The sequence below is a fragment of the Chiloscyllium punctatum genome, chromosome 8, assembly GCF_047496795.1.
Source record: "Chiloscyllium punctatum isolate Juve2018m chromosome 8, sChiPun1.3, whole genome shotgun sequence".
Classification (NCBI taxonomy): Eukaryota; Metazoa; Chordata; class Chondrichthyes; order Orectolobiformes; family Hemiscylliidae; genus Chiloscyllium; species Chiloscyllium punctatum.
The window spans coordinates 28,782,989-28,803,772 of record NC_092746.1 but is presented as its reverse complement, the minus strand read 5'-3'; the positions used below and the strand labels follow the sequence as shown (position 1 = coordinate 28,803,772).

At 41.0% G+C, this 20,784-nt stretch overlaps 1 protein-coding gene across 1 annotated transcript in view; it reads right to left on the bottom strand.

The window, feature by feature from the left end:
- Positions 1 to 1,687: 1,687 nt before the first annotated feature.
- Positions 1,688 to 20,784, bottom strand: part of stk31 (serine/threonine kinase 31) — a 97,891-nt gene continuing 78,794 nt past the window's right edge. Inside the window, exons 20-22 of the mRNA XM_072575300.1 lie at positions 12,949 to 13,074; positions 11,394 to 11,462; positions 1,688 to 2,567 (exon numbers count right to left, since the gene is read on the bottom strand). Coding sequence (XP_072431401.1) covers positions 2,349 to 2,567; positions 11,394 to 11,462; positions 12,949 to 13,074 — 414 coding nt within the window. The 3' untranslated portion in view covers positions 1,688 to 2,348. The remainder of the gene's footprint in view (positions 2,568 to 11,393; positions 11,463 to 12,948; positions 13,075 to 20,784) is intronic.

Here is a 20,784-nt window from a genome sequence, read left to right as displayed (position 1 = left end):
ATTTCCCATAAGTACCTTAAATCTTACTGAGTTAGGCACCACCAAAATGCACCCCAATGACACATCTGTTACTTCACTGGCTGCCTTCCTTAAAACTATGTCCTGCATTAACCAATCTTTGGGACTTTCTAGGTGTTGGCTTAAAAGTGCTCCTCGATACATTTTAGGATTCAGCCGCTCGAAGCCTTTCACCCTTTATATATCATATGATATCAAGTCAAAATCCCCTATTATTTCTACGCTAATGAAACCTACCCATATATTTGCACTTTTCTGTCTCCTGCTGTCTGGGGGGTCTACAGTATATTCACAAATTTAATTGCCCTCTTTTTATTTTTAAGTTCCTGTCTATCTTGCTTTAATTGAGGAACTAAGATATCATCTCTCCTTATTGTAGCAATTGACTCTGATCAATATTGCAACTCCACCTTAATTTTTACATCCCTCCCTGTTTTGCCTGAAGATTTAATACCCCAGATTATTGAGCTTCTAGTCCTGTCCCTGTATCTCCAAGTTAATCAGCAACCTCAACTCATCCACTTTACGCACAAGACTCCCGGCATTAAAATAAACGTGATTCAGCCTTGCCATGCTTCCCTTTGTGCCTGGACTGTAGATGCTCTGCCTTCCAGATTGATTTGGTTTCTCTTCTATATCTGTCCGTGCATCACATCTGTTACACCTTTACTCTGCCCCCATTCCCCAGTCAAATTAAACACCTCACCAACAGGACTATGATTACATCTACAGACCACTTGAGCCAAATTGCTTGGGTCAATGTAATAAAGTCCAAAGTGTTTAATATGTCCAGTCAGATAGAGGGGTAGAGAGGTCAAACCATTGTGCAGCACCAGATGGATCAAGTCTGCATTCATTGGACCTGTAGCAAAATTGGAAAATTATAACATGAGATTAAGCAGAATAAAATAAAGAGTAAAGGTGTTGATGCTGACAAGGGCACCAAAAGGTGGACATGAGAATGGTGAAGCAAATTGACAACTGCTGAACTAGAGTAGAACACAGAGCTAAATCATGAGACAGAAACGATTTAGAAAGTATAGTTGATTTTCAACTGGCAGACACCAAAAGGTGACGTGGAAAGGGGTAGGACTTGTGGTGGCAAGGGATGCAGGACAATGATAGGACAAATATTAAGGTGCAGGTTTCGTTCCTGCAGTCATCTCTAATTCTGAAGTCCCAGCATGAGGCTACACAGTATCCCTCCAGAGATGCAATGTTTCATTTGCAGGCCATGAGTCTTCAGCTGCTAATGACTGTTCACAAATTGTCAGGAATCTCATTGTTTTGTTATGTCTCTCTCCACCTTCAAAACCTGAAAAACTTACCATACATTGGCCCACAAACCACCTTACAATGATGGATGTCACATTCAAATGGTTTTTTGTAACTTCAAATAGACACTTGTTCTGAAAAGTCTGCTGCTGACAGTACCAGCCATTTATTATCTTTACTGTCTTGAGCTGTTCATGACCATATAGAACATAGAAAAGTACAGCACAGAACAGTCCCTTTGGCCCACGATGTTGTGCCGAGGTTTAATCCAAATATAAAATATAATAACTTAAACTATGCACCCCTCAACTTACTGTTCTCCAATGTGCCTGTCCATAATATAATTGAGCTTAAAACAATAGGTAGAGAATTCGTATTCTTTATTATGCACACTTTTAAAACAGAGCAACACGTCGCAGGAGAAGGTATTACTGAACTGAAAAATGTGTTTGACTTTGATGTTCCCTTCTAAAACAAAGTTGCATAGTTTCTCTTGACTTTCTTTGTCCTCAAGGGTGTATGTTTATCAATTAATTTTTCTTCTGTAATAACTTTTCAGTGGTCATACTCACAACTATTTGAAGATCAGGAAACATCTTTTCCTGGAAAAGTACACACCAACACAGAATAAAAGTCTCTAATTGGTAACACAAATATATACTACTCATCAATCTCAACATCAAAATGTCCTCTCGGAAACAATTTCAGCAGCTTACTCACAGGACTTCTGTGGGCATTTTCACCTAATCATTGAAAAGAGCACATTATGGGTTTTTAAAAAAAATTGTGTATTCTAAATTTTTAAAATTGCAGTGAGGAACATTGGGAATTTTCTGGATTTTTTTTAGAAAAGAACTTCATTTTTTCTCAAATGAAATAGTAACTCAGGAGAAATTTAAAAACAGTAACGAGAAAGAATTCTACCCCATTACTGTTATTCATGGGAAATAATTTCTCAATAGTTGTTGGCAACTTGGAACATTGTATCAAATATATTTTGTTGCATTCGTGCAATGAATGAAAATAAACTACAAAACATAAATCTGGAAAAGTTTTTATGTTGAATCTCCACCCAACAGATCAGATTTGGTTTCATCTGTAAAAACATTATTCATAATGATTTCATCTGGTGCAGGAGCTTTGGTTTCTTCCTGAATAATGTCAGGCTTTTTCAGTTTCAAGAAGTCATCTTCCTCCAACAGCTGGTCAACTCTTAATCTGTCATCAGGGTTGAAACAAATCATCCTTGAAACTAGGCTCAGCATTTTAGGATCCTTTGAAAAAGGAAGAAGAAAAATCCTTTGGTACAGACAAGAAATGGTTCTATTATAGATGTTCTTAATTCACTATGTCACATCTTTGAAATTTTAGTTTCCCCATAGGAGATGATAAAAGTAGTTGCTTAAAAACATGCTTCTAATCAAAGTTAAAAATCACACAACACCAGGTTGTAGTCCAACAGGTTTATTCGGAAGCACTAGCTTCCAAGGCGCTGCTCCTTCATCAGGTACTTCGAAAGCCAACGCCTCCAATAAACCTCTAGATTAGATTAGATTACTTACAGTGTGGAAACAGGCCCTTCAGCCCAACAAGTCCACACCGCCCCGCCGAAGCACAACCCACCCATACCCCTACATTTACCCCTTACCTAACACTACGGGCAATTTAGCATGGTCAATTCACCTGACCTGCACATCTTTGTGACTATGGGAGGAAACCGGAGCACCCGGAGGAAACCCACGCAGACACAGGGAGAATGTGCAAACTCCACACTGTCAGTCAGTCGCCTGAGGCGGGAATTGAAACCGGGTCTCTGGCGTTGTGAGGCAGCAGTGCTAACCACTGTGCCACCGTGCCGCCCACTAACCTGTTGGACTATAACCTGGTGTTGTGAGATTTTTAAACTTTGTCCACCCCAGTCCAACACCAGCTCCTCCAAACCATGGCTTCTAATCAAAATCCGTGTTAGGTTTCCCATAGGGCATCTGACACTGACAAGCTGGAATTAATGAAAATAAGTCTGGCATATCAGGTTTTAACCATGTACAATGTTACTGTGGTAATTCTAAAAGTCTGAACTCAGCAGATCATTGTCATGACTGTGTCCGCGCGCATGCATGTCTCTGCTGTGTGCATGCATGTGCCTGTGCACATGTGTCAGGGCTGGGCAGGGGAACCAAGAACAGGACAGCCATTAACTTTGACTAAAAAAGTTTAAAAAGACATTTTTAATAACATATACACACTTGGGCCCTTTTTTGAAACTGAAAAAAATGACAGACACAGGAAGTGGCTGCAATAACAGGACAGTAGAACAGAATGCAAACGGCTTTCTCTCAAGACTGATCAAAATTTGACGTGGTCATCAATTCTTTACTTTGTTGCACCATTTGCACCAATGATACTGCTCATCTAGCAACCAACTAAATCCAAAAGTATTTTACAACATTTAGGTATTATTTTAGTTCAACTTCACTCACTGTAGGAATGAAATTCATGAACAAAAAACAGAAATCAAGCCCAGATGCATAAGATAACTCTACTTTTACCGCACTAAGTCTTATCACCACACTAGCAGATATTGATAATGTGAATCAATCCCATAAAAATAATACTCAGAGGAGCAAGTAAAATCAATTAAAGAGTCCAGAATTCTATGATGGCTCTAACTCTTCAAAATAGCACTTTTAAAAATGAATTGGATATTTCATTTAAGTACAAAACAGACAGGTACAGAGAGGAAAAACAAAGAAGACCCAGTCAACTCTCAGTGGGAGGCATTAGTATAGTGGTAATATCACTGGACTAGTAATCCAGGTTAGAGTTTGAGACATGGTCAGAGTGACCACTGTACATTCACCGAGGAGACAAAATCCTGTATTCACATTTAGAATACCCACCAAATTGTGTGGGATTACAGCAGTGTTAAATTGTACACACTTCAAAGAGATCTAGCAACTCAAAACTGGACAACCATGAACCACTGTGGGCCATCTGCAAAACAACTGTATTTACCACAAACTATAATGGCATGGCATGGCATATTCCACACTCAACCAATTACCAGATCAACCGTAGTTCAATGAAAGATGCAGGGGAGCATACCAGGAGCAGCATTAAATATGCCTAAAATCAAGGGGAGGTGAGACTCACTGCCTTTGACCAAATGTAGCACCAAGGAGCTCTAACAAAAACTAGAATCAATGGGAATCAGGAAACTCTCCACCTGTTGCAGTAATAACAAATACAAAGGCAGGAGGTCACGGTTGTTGGAGGTTAGTCATCTCACGGTGGCTCAATGGTTAGCACTGCTGCCTCACAGCACCAGAGTCCCAGTTTCGATTCCAACCTCAGGCAACTGTCTGTGTGGAGTCTGCACATTCTCCTACAGTCTGCATGGGTTTCCTCCAGGCGCTCCGGTTTCCTCCCACAGTCCGAAGATGTGCGGATCAGGTGAATTGGCCACGCTAAATTGCCCATAGTGTTAGGTGCATTAGTCAGAGGGAAATGGGTCTGGGTGGGTTACTCTTAGGCAGGTTGGTGTGGATTGGTTGGCCCGAAGGGCCTGTTTCCACACTGTAGGTAATCTAATCTCAGCTCCAGGACATCTCTGTAGGAATTCCTCAGAATGCTGTTCAAGGTCCAGCTGCTTCATCATTTCAATAAAAAGGTTGGAAGTGAACATATTCATTAATGATTGTACAGCATTCATCATCATTTCGGTTTCTTCAGATACTAGATATCTGTGTATATTTGCAACAATACCTGGACAACATCCAGGCATGAGCTAAGTGACAACACTTGCACCACATAAGCGCTGAACAATGACAATTTCCAAAGAGAGAGAATTTAACCATTGCCCCTTGACGTCCAATGGCACTACCATCACCAAATATCCATTAACAACATTCTGGGGGTTACCATCAACCGGAAACTGAACAAGTCTTGTATGGATTGTAGTTACAAGACCAGGTTAGAGGCTAGGAATTCTGTAACTCACCTCCTGAATCCTCAATACCTGCAAGTTACATATCAGGAATGTGATAGCATATGGAAGGGTGCACCTTCAACAGCACTCAAGACATTTGGTGCCATGCAGAACAAAGTAAACTACTTGGCTGTCACCTTACCCATCACATTTCACATTCACTCCCTCCAGTACCAATGCAGAGTATGTACCATTTACAAGATGAACCATAGTAACACACCCAGGCTCCCTTTGACAGCACCTTTCAAACCAGTAATCTTTAAATCCTTAACTTTAACATACACAATCAACTTTGCATAATGACTGACAAGCTAATACAATCCTAAGAAGGAATGTTGTTTTCTAGAATTTACCTGAAGCATGTTGAATTTGTGGAAGCCAAAAGATTCAATGGAAATATTGGAAAGGCATGAATTTCATGAGAAACACCACAGATGAGTATGCACATTACATGGTTGCAAAGTGATCAAGACATGGAATCAGACTATTGAAGAGCACTTGACATTTTGTTGATAGGAAGCTAGGAAAAGGTTGTGCGGTAGCTCTAAGTTAAGGATGTCATTAGTGGGCAATTATATTATCTCAAAAGAGCAAGATTATAGAATCAATTCATATAGAAATGTTGGGTGCATGCAACAAGACCCTATGCTTTCGCCAACGATTTAATAATTGCTGAGAACAAATGCTGGAGACACAGCAGATCAGGCAACATCCTTGCAAAGAGACAGCAAGCAAACATTAAGTCTGGATGACTCTTAGAGTCATAGAGATGTACAGCATGGAAACAGACCCTTTGGTCCAACTTGTCCATGCTGACCAGATATCCCAACCTAATCTAGTCCCGCTTGCTAGCACCCGGCCCATATCCCTCCAAACCCTTCCTATTCATATACCCATCCAGATGCCTTTTAAATGTTGCAATTGTACCAGCCTCCACCACTTCCTCTGGCAGCTCATTCCATACACGTACCACCCTGTGTGCTAAAAGGTTGCTCCTTAGATCTCTCTCATATCTTTCCTTCTCACCCTAAACCTAAACCCTCTAATTCTGGACTCCCCCACCCCAGGGAAAAGACTTTGTCTATTTATCCTATCCATGGCCCTCTCAATTTTATAAGCCTCAAAAAAAAAGGCACCCCTCAGCCTCCAACGCTCCAGGAAAAACATCTCCAGCCTATTCAACCCATGCCTATAGCTCAAATCCTCCAACCCTGGCAACATCCTTGTAAATCTTTTGAGCCTTTTCAACTTTCACAACATCCTTCCAATAGCAAGGAGACCAGAAATGCACACAATATTCCAAAAGTGGCATAACCAATGACCTCCCAACTCCTGTACTCAATACTCTGACCAATAAAGGAAATCATACCAAGTGCCGCCTTCACTATCTTATCAACCTGCGACACCACTTTCAAGCAGCTATGGAACCTGCACCCCAAAGGTCTTTTTGTTCAGCAGCACTCCCTAGGACCTTACCATTAAGTATATAAATCCTGCTAAGATTTGCTTTCCCTAAATGCAGCACCTCTTGTTTATCTAAATTAAACTCCATCTGCTATTCCTCACCCCACTGCCCTATCTGAGCAAAATCCCATTGTAATTTGAGGTAATATCCTTCGCTGATCACTACACCCCCAATTTTGGTGTCATTTGCAAACTTACTAACTATACCTCTGATGCTCACATCCAAAATCATTTATATAAATGGTGAAAAGTTAGTGGGCCCAGCACTGATCCTTGTGGCACACTACTGATCACAGGCCTCCAGCCTGAAAAAAAACAACCCTCCACACCACCCTCTGTCTTCTACCTTTTAGCCAGTTCTGTATTCAAATAGCTAGTTCTCCCTGTATTCCATGAGATCTAACCTTGTTAACCAGTGTCCCATAGGGAACCTTGTCAAACACCTTACTGAAGTGATTATAGATCATGTCTACTGCTCTGCCCTCATTAATCCTCTTTGTTACTTCTTCAAAAAACTCAATCAAGTTAGTAAGACATGATTTTCCATGAATAAAGCCATGTTGACTATCAGTCCTTGCCTTTCCCAATATATGTACATCCTGTCCCTCAGGATTCCCTCCACCAACTTGCCCATCACCAATGTCAGGCTCACCAGTCTATAATTCCCTGGCTTGTCCTTACCACCCTTCTTAAACAGTGGCATCACATTAGCCAACCTCCAATCTTTTCGCAGTTAACCTGTCACTATCGATGATACAAATATCTCAGTAAGAGACCCAGCAATCACTTCCCTAGTTTTCCACAGAGCTCTAGGGTACACTTGATCAGGTCCTGCGGATTTACCCACTTTTATGCGTTTCAAGACATCCAGCACCACCTCTTCTGTAGTATCAACATTTTTCAAAATGCCGCCATCTATTTCCCCACATTCTATATCTTCAATGTCCTTCTCCACAGTAAATACTGATGCAAAATACTTGTTTAGTATCCCCATCTCCTGGAGCTCCACACAAACGTCGCCTTGCTGATCTTTGAGGGGCCCTATTCTCTCCCTAGTTACCCTTTTCTCTTTAATTTCAAATAACCCTTTGGATTCTTCTTAACTCTATTTGCCAAAGCTAGCTCATGTCTCCTTTATGCCCTCCTGATTTCCCTATTAAGTATACTCCTACTACCTTCATACTCTAAGGATTCACTCAATCTCTCCTGTATATACCTGACATATGCTTCCTTCTTTTTCTTAACCAAACCCTCAATTTCTTCAGTCATCCAGCATTTCCTACACCTACCAGCCTTTCCTTTCACCCTAACAGGAATATACTTTCTCTGGATTTTCGTTAACTCATTTCTGAAGGCTTCCCATTCTCCAACCGTCCCTTTACCTGTGAAGAAATGCCCCCAATCAGCTTTTGAAAGTTCTTGCCCAATACCATCAAATTTAGCCCTCCTCCAATTTAGAACTTCAACTTTTAGATCCAGTCTATCCTTTTCCATCACTATTTTAAAACTAATAGAATTATGATCGCTGGCCCCAAAGTGCTCCCCCACTAACGCCTCAGTCACCTGCCCTACCAAGAGTAGGTCAGGTTTTGCAACTTCTCTAGTAAGTACACCTACATACTTAATCAAACAGATTTCTTGGACACACTTAAATTCCTCTCCATCTAAACCCTTAACACTATGTCGGTCCCTGACTATGTTTGGAAAGCTAAAATTCCCTACCATAACTGCCCTATTATTCTTACAGATAACCGAGACCTCATTACAAATTTGTTTCTCAATTTCCCTCTGACTATTAGGTGGTCTATAATACAATCCCAATAAGGTGATCATCCCAATAAGGTGATATCCTCCCTCAGTATAGCTGTAATGCTATCCCTTATCAAAAATGCCACTCCCCTCCTCTCTTGCCTCCCTTTCTGTCCTTCCTGTAGAATTTGTGTCCTGTAAAATTAAACTGCCAGTCCTGTCCATCCCTGAGCCACTTTCTATAATTGCTATGATATCCCAGTCCAATGTTCCTAACCATGCCTCAAGTTCATCTGCCTTCCTGGTTAGGCCTCTTGCATTGAAATAAATGCAGTTTAATATCAGTCCCACCTTGTTCTCTGCATTGTCACTGCCTGCCCTGACTGTTTGACTCGCTTCTTTTCTCAACTGTACCAATCTCAGACCTATCTCCCACCCCACCACTTTTCTAGTTTAAATCGTCCACAGCAGATCTAGCAAATCTCCCTGCCAGTATATTAGTCCTCCTTCAATTCAGGTGCAATCCGTCCTTGTACAGATCACTTCTACCCCAAAAGAAATGACCAATGTTCCAAAAATGTGAATCCTTCCCTCCCATACACCAACTCATCAGCCATGCATTCATCTGTTCTGTTCTCCTTTTCCTACCCTCACTAGCTCAGAGCACCAAAAGTAACCCAGATATTACTACTCTTGAAGACCTTCTTTTAAAATTCCTGCCTAACTCTCTAGATTGTCCCTTCAGAATCTCATCCTTTTCCCTTTGTGTCGTTGGTTCCAATGTGTACAATGATCTCCTGTTGGGCTCTCTCCCCCTTGAGAATGTTTTGCATCCTCTCAGAGACACCCTTGATCCTGGCACCAGGCAAACAACACATCATTTTGCTTTTTTGCTGCTGGCCACAGAAATGTCTGTCTTTACCTTGGACTAGAGTCCCCTAACACAATTGATCTCTTGGAACCCGAGACACTCCTCACTGCATTAGAGTCCGGCTACATTCCCCTGAGAATTCCTCACCTCCTACATTTTCCAAAACAGCAGACTTGTTTGAAATGGGGATAGCCACAGAAGACACATGCACTACCTGCCTATCTCTCTTACCTTTCCTGGAGTTAACCCATCTGTGACTGTATCTGCAACTTTTCTCCCTTCCTATAACTGCCATCCATCGCAACCCCTTGCTCTTGTATTTCTTCATTACCTCTAACTGATCCATTCGATCTGATAGGATTCGCAAATTTACAATTATTACAAATATAATCCTTAGTAACATAAACTCTCCCAAAACTCCCACATTCGACAAGAAGCACATATCACTCTACTAAGGGCCATTTTTGCTTATTCCAAATCTACAGGCCAAGAAAATAGCACTGTTTTATTCCTCTACAAAACACTGCTCCAGGCTAACTTAATACTTATGGCTTATATTTTCACATTTAATCAAGAGACATATCTCAATAAAACATATCAAGAAAAGAACACACACACTACCTCACTATTTTAGACTTACAGCAGGGCTATACTTCGAACTGTTCACTTATCTGTTTGTGTGTGACCTCTCCCAAACAGGTTCCTCCAAGATCAGTTGTGAATTTCACTGTTAATTTTCCCAGAAGCACTCAGATGTCCAGCGATACATGAATTCAACAGCAAAGGCAGTAACTGTGCAGGTTCACTGCTGTGTCAGTTAGCAGTGTGGGTTTCTTTTGCTTTCTCTCTCTGCTGCACCAACCTCACCATGTACTGTCTATTGTCTGTCCCCCTCTCTTTTAAAAGTGCCGCTGTTTTGACTTTTTTTCCTCCATAGCTCCAAAACAATGCAACAGCATTTAAAACAGTAATCGCTGCTCCTGGAATTCAAGTAAATCACCTCCAACACTAAAATAGCTCAAAAAAAAGGAGCAGCCTGTCCCAGCTAGAAATTTTTTCTGTCCTCCATCTTCAGAGTTGAAGCGAAGAGTGGAGGGGACAGTATTGATGCAATAGTTGGGGGGGGGGGGGGGCAGGGAGGGAAAGAGATTGGACTGTGAGAATGGCAGAATGATGGTGTGTCTAACTGCCAGACTGGAAAGAACAGACAGTCCCACTGGAGTGGGTGGGACGGGAGAGAGGAGATGCTGACAGAGAATGTAACAAGCAAAACCGAATGGGTTCACAATCTGAACTCAATATGAAGCCCAGAAGGTTATAAAGTGTCCAATTTGAAGAGGAGTTTTGCTCCTCCAGTGATATGCTGGAGCATTGCAGCATGACAAGGACAGACAAGTGGGCACGTGAGCAGGACGCAGTGCTGAAATGACTGGCTATGTGAAGGTCTGGATCATTCTGTTATTTCCAGTCTGGCAGTTAGACATAGCAATATTCTGCCATTCTTATACTGCAATCACTTAATCTGAACCATCAACATCCTTTCTTGCTGAGCACTCCAAACCTCCACCCAAACTCCACCATTATTGCACAAATGCTGCTGCCCCCTCCATACTTAACTTCAGCTCTGAAGAATCATTTAGACTCAACGTTAGCTTCTACTCTCTCCATGGATGCTGCCTGACCTGCTGTGATCTTCAGTATTTGTTGTTTACAGATTCCAGTGTCTGCAGTAATTCGCTCCTATATTCAGTAATTGCTTTATTTTCAAATTTCAGTTAAGTAAACTACTTTTTCAGGGCATGCTCATTCAAAATCATTGGCCTATACCTTTTGTTAATGGATTAAAATAGTCATGCAAATAAACATTTATCCAATTTGACAAAAAAAAATTTACTAACTGGCTGTATTTATGATCATGCTGCACTGGAGAAAACACATTGACAATGCATGAACCATCTCTTGAAGACTGCAAACAAAGATTTTACAAAGTGATAACCAGCAAACCCAATAAGCAATAAATTTCCTTACAATACTTAGTTCACTAACATCTGGAGTTCCATCGGAGTTTGTTTTTAAGTTATTCTTGGGAAAATTCAGCTGCAAAAATATAAAACAATGTTATAGTTTCAAATGTTAACATTTTGACATCTTATTAACTCAGAACCTAGCAGCAGAGCACAGCAAACCAATTAGCTCATGAAGCGTACTTTGTTATTCAGTGAGATCATGATTGATCTGTGACTTAACTCCATGTATCCACTTTTCCCCTATACCTTATAATGCTTTGGTTAACAACAAATCATCAATTTCCAATGCAAAGTTACAATAAATTCACGGAAGGGTGTCAAGCTTGTACCTATCTTAATTCCTGAAAAGCCTAGTTCTAATCTTCAGCATTTCTCCTTATCATTGCTTTCTAATTGCCCTATTACTTCTTAACATCTTGGAAACTTCAATCAAATCAATTTTTAATCTTCTAAATTCTCGGCAGAACAATCCTAGTTTGCATGATTCCTGTTCATAATTTAACTCTTTGAATCTAGACATCATTCTAGTAAATATATAGTGCATTTCTTGTAAGGTCCTAACACGTGGTATCCCAAATCAGAAACAATACTCCAGGTGCGGCTTCTATATGGTTTACCATGAGTTCTATGCCTTGATGTAAAAGCCAGCAATCAAATTTTTTGGACTTGTCCACGACATTTTAATGTTCGATGGATTGGATCCCTAAATGTCTTTAGCCCTTAAGTGCTCCTACAGTTTTGTACAACTACTATCAGCACCTCTGAAACTTTATGCTTCCACCTATGTTGCTTATAATGTCACCTATTTTTGTGTCATCAACCAACTTGGAATGGTAGCTCACAACCCATATCAAACTTGTTAATAAATGCAGTGGATAAAAAGGTGCCTGAGAAACCAGAAACAAAAGATAGGAGGAGGCTTGACAGGGTAGATTTGAGAAGATGTTTTTATAGGGGTATCTTAAATTAGGGGACTAGATTATAGAGTAAAGGGACATTAATTTAAAATCGTGATGAAACAGTATTACTTTTCCAGAGGGTAGTGAATGTCTGGAATTGTCTACCAGAGTGTTATGGAAATTAGATCACATTTAAAGAGGTGGTAGCTAGATTTTTTTTTAAAATCGTACGTTGACTGTTATAGAGAGCAGCACAAATGAGAAATTGAGGTGCCTGCGGGTGTGTGTGCGCGCAGGTGTGCACATGGCACAGGCCTGTGGAGTCAAACAGCCTTTTCCTAATTTTCATGTTTTTATATTTCAATACAAATCCTCCTTGAATACTACTACTCATACCCTACCAATTAAGAGACATTGCTAACTTTCTATACTCTGTCTTTGCCTATTCAGCCAATTGCTAAACTTAGTTAACTACTTGCCCCTAGTTCTGAGGGTCAGTTTTAGATTAACAGTCTCTTGTGGACAGTTTTTAATCAAATGCCTTCTGCAAGTCCACATAAATAACATCTATAGGTAGTCCCTTATTCATGACTTTACTCACCACTAAAAAAAACATTGCTTTTTAGGTGAATTATATTTAATATAAATTAAACATACCCATAAAAGCAAACAGCCATAAGCAAAAACATCAGATGCAAGCACAGCGGGTTGGCCGTTTCTTACTTCCGGGGCTACAAGTTCTAGTTTATCTGCTATCATCCAGCTAGCAATATTACGTTGATCCTAAGTAAAAAAAAAAAATTATATCTCTGTAAAGCATTGCATTCCTGAGAAAGGCTTGATGTCAAAACTACTTTACTGGTTAAAAGAAACTTCAGACATTGAGGGGTCATGGAAATTCTGGATCTAGGTAGGCTGCACGGTGGCCCACCTATATCAAGATATAGAGTTCAAATGGGTCAGAAATGGACATTTTGCCACAACGAAGAACTAAAAATCGACCATTTCTGAATGGCTTCAGAAACGTAAATTTCGCCAGATGGTCTATCTTTTAACGTATTCATGGAATGGAAACGTCACTAGTTGTTGGTACTTGCTGTTGGTACTTAATGGCCTTTGAGGAGATGTTGGCGATCTGCTACCTTGAACTGTTGCAACCTGTACAGTGCAAGTTCACCAGCAGTACTGCCAAGGTGCGAGTTCGAGAATTTTGAATCAGGGACTGTTTACGAATAGTACTAAGTTCCCATATTGAAAGACAGTCCACATATTTATCACTCAAGTCATTAAACTCCCAATGCTGTAAAAATATAACAGACGGCATCCCAATTGTAACCATATTCTGTCCATACCCAAAGACTAAATCCTGCATTAATGCAGGCAACAATGCTGGTATGTTACTAGATAGAGGCCATCTAGACCAAATCACACACACTTGCTAGTTTTCAGCGTTACTGTTCATTACAGATGTAATTTGTCTAGCAGTACACATTATTGCCCTTTGAATGAATTTGCCATGTTTTCATTTTTATATCCTTTACTAGTAGAAATATAGCAGTCAAATGTGATAGGAGGAAGTGTTTGCTACATGCATGGCAAACACTCAATCTCCAGTAGTGTTATACATCGGGAATCAAGAACAAGTGCTGACCTAAAGTAAATCTTAGCTAAAGTGCAAGGATAATCAGAACAGGACCTGCAAAGGTAATGCTATCGACAATTCAAAGTAACACATTCCTTTCTTGTTCATATAATTATATACTAACTTGCTAATTTCAAACTTATAATGAAAACAACTCAAGTTAAATGGGTCACATGGAAATTCTATAAATCCACCAGGGGAATATAAGTGGAAAAACAAATTTGCATAGACAATTTCTATTCTATATGTAGACAGGGAAATCTATTAAAAACATTTCAGAATAAATTAAAAGATTACTACATATACAAAGATTTGTCTTACATAAAGCAGCACAGTGGTTGGCACTTTTGCCTCACAGTGCCAGGGAACTGGGTTCAATTGCAGCCTCAAGCAACTGCGTGTAGTTTGCACATTTGCCCAGTGTCTGTGTGGGTTTCCTCCCACATTCAAAAGTTGTGCAGATTAGGTGAACTGGCCATGCTAAATTGTCCACAGCGTAGGTTATTAAGTCAGAGGTAAATATCAGTTAGGGGAACGTGCCTGGGTGGGTTATGTTTTGGAGGTAAGTGTAACCTGCTTCCACACTGTGGGAATTCTAATAACATTATTCATGCTAATGAGAATTAAATGGTTTGAGATAAATAGGAATGACCACGTGAGTTAAGTGAAGACAAATGATAGCCACTGATTCATTTAGTTGCTATAATGTCTTTACCTCTGTATTTAACTTTCAAGTTTAAGAATACACATGTAGTAATCAAGCTGTCTGAATTGGAAGTGAATATCTGATATTCAACAATGAGGGGAAATGAGGAATAAAACACAAAGTAAACAATGGATAGCCCTGGCATCATCTGTGGAAATCTGAATAAGACATTTACTCAGAACTGAAGCTTTTAGAAATACACTTTTGTAATTCTCTCATGAGACTGGGTGTTGTTAGCTGGACAAGTATTTATTGCCCATCCTTAGTTGTGTTTGAGAAGGTGGTAATGAGTTGCCATCTTGAACCGCTGCAGTCTGTTGGTTGACTCACAATCCCACAGGGAAGGGACTCCAGGACTTTGATCAAGCAAGTGAGGGAATGGTGACATATTTCCAAGTCAGAATGGGAAGTGGCTTGGAGGGGAATTGGCAGTGGTGGTATCACCATGCATCTGCTGACCTTGTCCTTCTAGATGGAAGTAATTATGGGTTTGGAAGGTGCTACCTAAGAATCTTTGGTGAATTTCTCCAGTGCATATTATAGACAGGGCACACTGCTGCTACTGAGTGTCAGTGATGGAGCGAGTGGATGTTGGTGAATGTGGTGCATATCAAGTGGGCTGCTTTGTCCTGGATAGTGTCAAGCTTCTTGGGTGTGACTGGAGATGGATGCAGCCAGACACACGGGGAGTATTCCATCACATTCATGACTTATGCCTTGTCAATGGTGGACAGGCTTTGGGGAGACAGGAGGTGAGAGTTACTTGCTGCAGTATTCCGAGCCTCTGGCCTGCTCTTGTTGCCACTGTGCTTACGTGGAGAGTCAAGTTGAGTTTCTAGTTAATGATAACCTCAGATATTGATAGTGGGGGAAGTCAGTGATAGCAACGCAATTGAATGTCAAAGGGAGTGGTTAGGTTGTCTCTTATTGGCGATGGTCATTTGTGGTGCAAATGTTACTTGTCACCCCAAGCCTGGATATTGTCCAGATCTCGTTACATTTGAATGTGGACTGCTTCAATAGGTGGTGTTGCAAATGGCGTTGGTTATATTGTCATGAAGGGACAGGGAGGGTAGTGGGAATTGTTGAATGAAAGTGAAAGTCTGGAATAGGTTTGAGAGCGAGAGCGAGAGACATAAAATGACAAAAAGTCAAGGAACAAAAGACAAAAGAACCCTAAGAAACAGCAGGAGTAGGGAGCTCATCCTCTCAAGCCTGCTCCATGATTTTACAAGATTGTCCAAGACCTCAACTTCTTTTTAGTGCTAGCTCCTCCAGACCTCAAAACTCTACCCAGTCTTTAAATATTTTCAGTGATCTAGCCTTCACAACCCCCAGGGGTAGAGAATTTCAGGCAGTAATTTCTTTACAAAGAAACTTCTTCACATCAGAGTTTTAATTAAGTGTCCACTTATTCTTTAACTGTGTCCCCTTGTTTGAGGTTCCCCTACTAATGGGTACAACTTCTCACCATTTAACCTGGCAAGCCCCCTCGAATCTTGCAAGTTCAATATGATCGCCCGTCATTCTTCCAAATCTCTAAAAAAGTGCAACATATTTAGCCAATCTTGGTAAGTCAGCCCCTTCATCCCTGGAGTCAGCCTAGTAAATTCCTCGAGTTGTGAATACATCCTTTTGTCAATATGAAGATTATAACTGTATACAGTACTCCAAGTGTGGCCTCACCAACGCACTGTACAGTTGTAAGATCTCCTGATGTTTAAATTCCACCCCACTTCCCCACCCCCTTAGCAATAAAGGCCAGAACTCCATTTTCCTTGCAAAAATGAGATTAAGCATTTGTCCCAAGTGGGTACGAATGCCAGAATAATGAACAAAAAGAGAAACCAGATTAAGACAAACAGAAAAGAGAATCAAAATGAGGGGCAGAGTTTACAATCCGAAAATTGTTGAACCCCAAAGGCTGTAAAGTGTCTAATTTTGAGATGAGGTCTGCTCCTTGGGTTGATCTTCACTGGATGATTGCAGTGAGCCAAGGACAGAAATGTCAGAGTGAGAGCAGGGTACTGAAGCTTGAAATCATGCTTGCAGACTGAGCAGATATGCAACAAAGTGGCCAGGCAGACTGTTTAGTCTCTCTACCATACAACAGACTATGTTGTGAACACACACAGTATGGAAAAGTTCAAAGAAAAGTTAAGGTGGTGCAACCCAGTGATCAAGTTGTACAATTTGCAGGGAGAAAAATGTTTTAAAAATATGGACCTGGATGATAGAAAATGTAGAAATGAAAAATATAGAGAGTGAAGTTCACTAGATATTGATTTACAGTAATTTTAAATAAAATATAGCACTGTATAGACAAAGCAAAGCACTTACACAACACCATGCATGTCCCCAAGGTGGCCTGGAGCATCTGTAGCCATTGAAGGCAGGCTAGTTACAGGTACACCATCAGCAAATGCACTGGTCAAGGGCCCACAAACTGTATGAGTTAAGAGACCAAGGTTTTTTAAATGTTGCTATTTAAAGGATAAATATTACTCTGAACAGCAGAATAACCTCCCTATTCTTTTTTGAACATCTTCCCACAAACAGGTATTCAAGGTTCTGTGACAAAGGTGGGACATGGGTTTAAAATCTTGATTTACTGGTGCCTTTAATATCACTGCAATGGAGTTGGGCCCCAATTACTTGCTCAAATAGTGGCTTTTCAGCGCACGCACAACATTCTGACTTAGTGTTATAAGCATACCATTGTGCAGCAGCCGTACACATTTACATGAATCTCTGTCATTAAATCAAATATGCAGTGTGCTTCATAATAATAGATCTGGCAGAGGGCCAAATTATCACAAAGATTAGTCTGCAGACGACAATGCCTCTATGCCTTTTGCTAGCAATGCAGACCATGTACTAACTTTTTATTTCTAGCTCATTATAATGACTCCTGCATGCAGCTAGTGCCAACCATGCTGTTGCTTAATTGCATGCAATAGCAGAGGACCCATAATCAATGTATGGTGGCTCTGCTCAAAGCTAGCCTTTACCCCCTAAAGGGGAAATGCATCATGACTGGATCAAGTTATTACCAATCATGCTGGAAGTGAACCTGCCATAAGAAATAGTGAAGAATGAGGGAAGAAAAATAGGTTAACAACAGACTGCATGGTTTTCAGACACTGGAGACTTTGTTAAGCAATTGGAAAGTAAGAGATATATTGAATAGAATAGAATCTCGACAGTGTGGAAACAGGCCATTTGGCCCAACAAGTCCACACCAACCCTCCAAAGAGTATCCCACCCAGACCCATCCCCCTATCCCAAATACTCTACATTTCCCCTGACTAAAGCACCAAACCTACACATCCGTGAACACAATGGGCAATTTAGTATGGCCAATTCACCTAACTGTGCATTTTTGGAGTGTGGGAGGAAACAGGAGTAAATCTACACAGACACTGGGAGAATGTGCAAACTCCACACAGCCAGTCGCTCAAGGCTGGAATCAAACCCAGGTCCCTGGCGCTGTGAGGCAGCAGTGCTGACATTCAACCATCGTGCTGCCCACCAATTTGGAGAATGGCATTTCAAATTTAGGTCAGGGATCTGACACCTGGATGGGCAGCATGGTGGCTCAGTGATTAGCACTGATGCCTCACAGTGCCAGGGAGCAAGGTTCAATTCCGGCTTCAGGAGACGTTGTGTGTGGAATTTCCACATTCTCCCTATGTATATGTGGGTTTCCTCCCACAGTCCAAGGTATGCAAGTTAGGTGGATTAGCTATGGGAAATGCAAAGTTACAAGAATAGTGTAGGGGCTGGGTCTCGGTGGGATACTCTTTGAAGGATCACTTGGGGCTTGATGGGACAAATGGTCTGCTTCCACACTGTAGGGATTCTATGGATGAATTCTGCATTTGACCCTGCACTCTCAACATCATTGTATAGGTGTTGCTATTTTCCAGTGCAAAGTTTCTAACTCAGCAGAAGCTGTACTCAATGTCCAAGTATTGGGGACAAGCATAGTTAGAATACAGGAGCTGCCTGTCAGATGTCAACAAGGACACTTGGCAGCTCAAGATAAGGACTGCCACTACCCATTGCTGAAGAGAGAAGGCAACTCTTTTGTGGAGGTAATATGCATTATACAATGCAAAACACGCAAATAGCTTAACCACCAAATAAAAACATTGCCTTTGCCTTGTAGCAATCCCCAAAAGCTGACACTAACATGCTACAGACTGGATTTGCTGAATTCTCCAAGGATTTTGGGATTATAATTTCCAATGAAGTGTTGAAATGCTTAAGGAGTTAAACCTGGTTTAATTGGAGGAGAGTGCAACTGAAGCAATGGTCACTCCTATCACACTGACATTTCACCTTCAGCTTGGACAGAAAGCAGTTATCTACGTTGCTTCCATTCTTCTTTCTCATATTCCTGCTCCTTAGCTGATCAACTAGAAGCTGGTGGAAGGGGCCATGCCGTTGTAATGGGGAGATTGTGATGTACAGAACTGTCTACAGTAAAGACTACATTATTTAAATTTTCTTTTTGACTTTGGACGAAAATAGGAAAAAGCACCATTTTAAAACCAAGGATTATGGAACGAATTGCTGTATTTTTGAAAACAAATTACTGGAACTTTTAGTGAGTTGTGGTTACACTTTTGCTTTGTAAGAAGTAGGGGAGGAGAGATAAGAAAGGGAAAAAGTGAGGACTGCAGATGCTGGAGATCAGAGCTGAAAATGTGTTGCTGGAAAAGCGCAGCAGGTCTGGCAGCATCCAAGGAGCAGGAGAATCGATGTTTCGGGCATGAGCCCTTCTTCAGGAATTCCTGAAGAAGGGCTCATGCCCGAAACATCGATTCTCCTGCTCCTTGGATGCTGCCTGACCTGCTGCGCTTTTCCAGCAACACATTTTCAGGAGAGATAAGAAACCACAGTACCAGAATGTATGTCTGGGTGTGTGTATGCATTGCACGTCCAGAGCAGGCTTCATCTCGCAACAGATTACTGATCGGTTTGTGCAATTTTGACCAGCTGTGGACGCTGGACACCATCAGTTTGACAACAATTCCCTGACTAGCACGTGAACAGCTCGAGTGTTTTGTGTAGATGGGTGAAGCTTCCAGACTGCAGAAGTAGGAGGTCTTGTCTGAGTCTCGCTCTCATGATAAAAACTAATTAATGCCTGAAGAAACCAGTTATTTTCTCCCATCAGTTGCTATAAGCTGATACCTTTAACCAGTAACCTAAAAGATTTCATAACTGGTGCACAAATCTCCCTGAGAAATACAAGAAAAGTAGTTCTGGGACGCAAAAGAAACATCTTATCAACTCCAGTGGACTGGGACTATTCAACTGAGTTTCCCCAGTTCAGTGTTTCTTCCAGCCACAGCACCAATGCTATTTGTTTGTCTGGCTGTGTGTGGGGGTTTGGATTTAAGAGCTTTGACTAGTAGAGTTATATATCGATAATTCACAGTTGTCTCTACCTGTGGCTAGACTCTATTTATTTATAACAAGGATTACTATTTAAGTACAGAAAACCCATCAGTATTTTTGTTAACCAGAGTGTATTAGACAGGTTAATTGTTTAGACAATAGACAATAAGTGCAGGAGTAGGCCATTCTGCCCTTCGAGCCCACTACCATTCAATATGATCATGGCTGATCATCCTTAATCAGTATCCTGTTCCTGCCTTATTTCCATAACCCTTGATTCCACTATCCTTGAGAGCTCTATCCAATTCTTTCTTAAATGAATCCAGAGACTGGGCCTCCATTGCCCTCTGGGGCAGGGCATTCCACACAGCCACCACTCTCTGGGTGAAGAAGTTTCTCCTCATCTCTGTCCTAAATGGTCTACCCCGTATTTTTAAGCTGTGTCCTCTGGTTCGGCACTCACCCATCAGCGGAAACATGTTTCCTGCCTCCAGAGTGTCCAATCCTTTAATAATCTTATATGTCTCAAACAGATCCCCTCTCCGTCTTCCAAACTCAAGGGTATACAAGCCCAGTAGCTCCAGTCTTTCAGCGTAAGGTAGTCCCGCCATTCCAGAAATTGACCTCGTGAACCTACGCTGCACTCCCTCAATAAGTTTAATTAATGGAGAGCCTCAGTAACCTCGCTTATGCGATAATGGGAATTTGCAAGATGTGCAAAGTGTGAGGTGCTGCA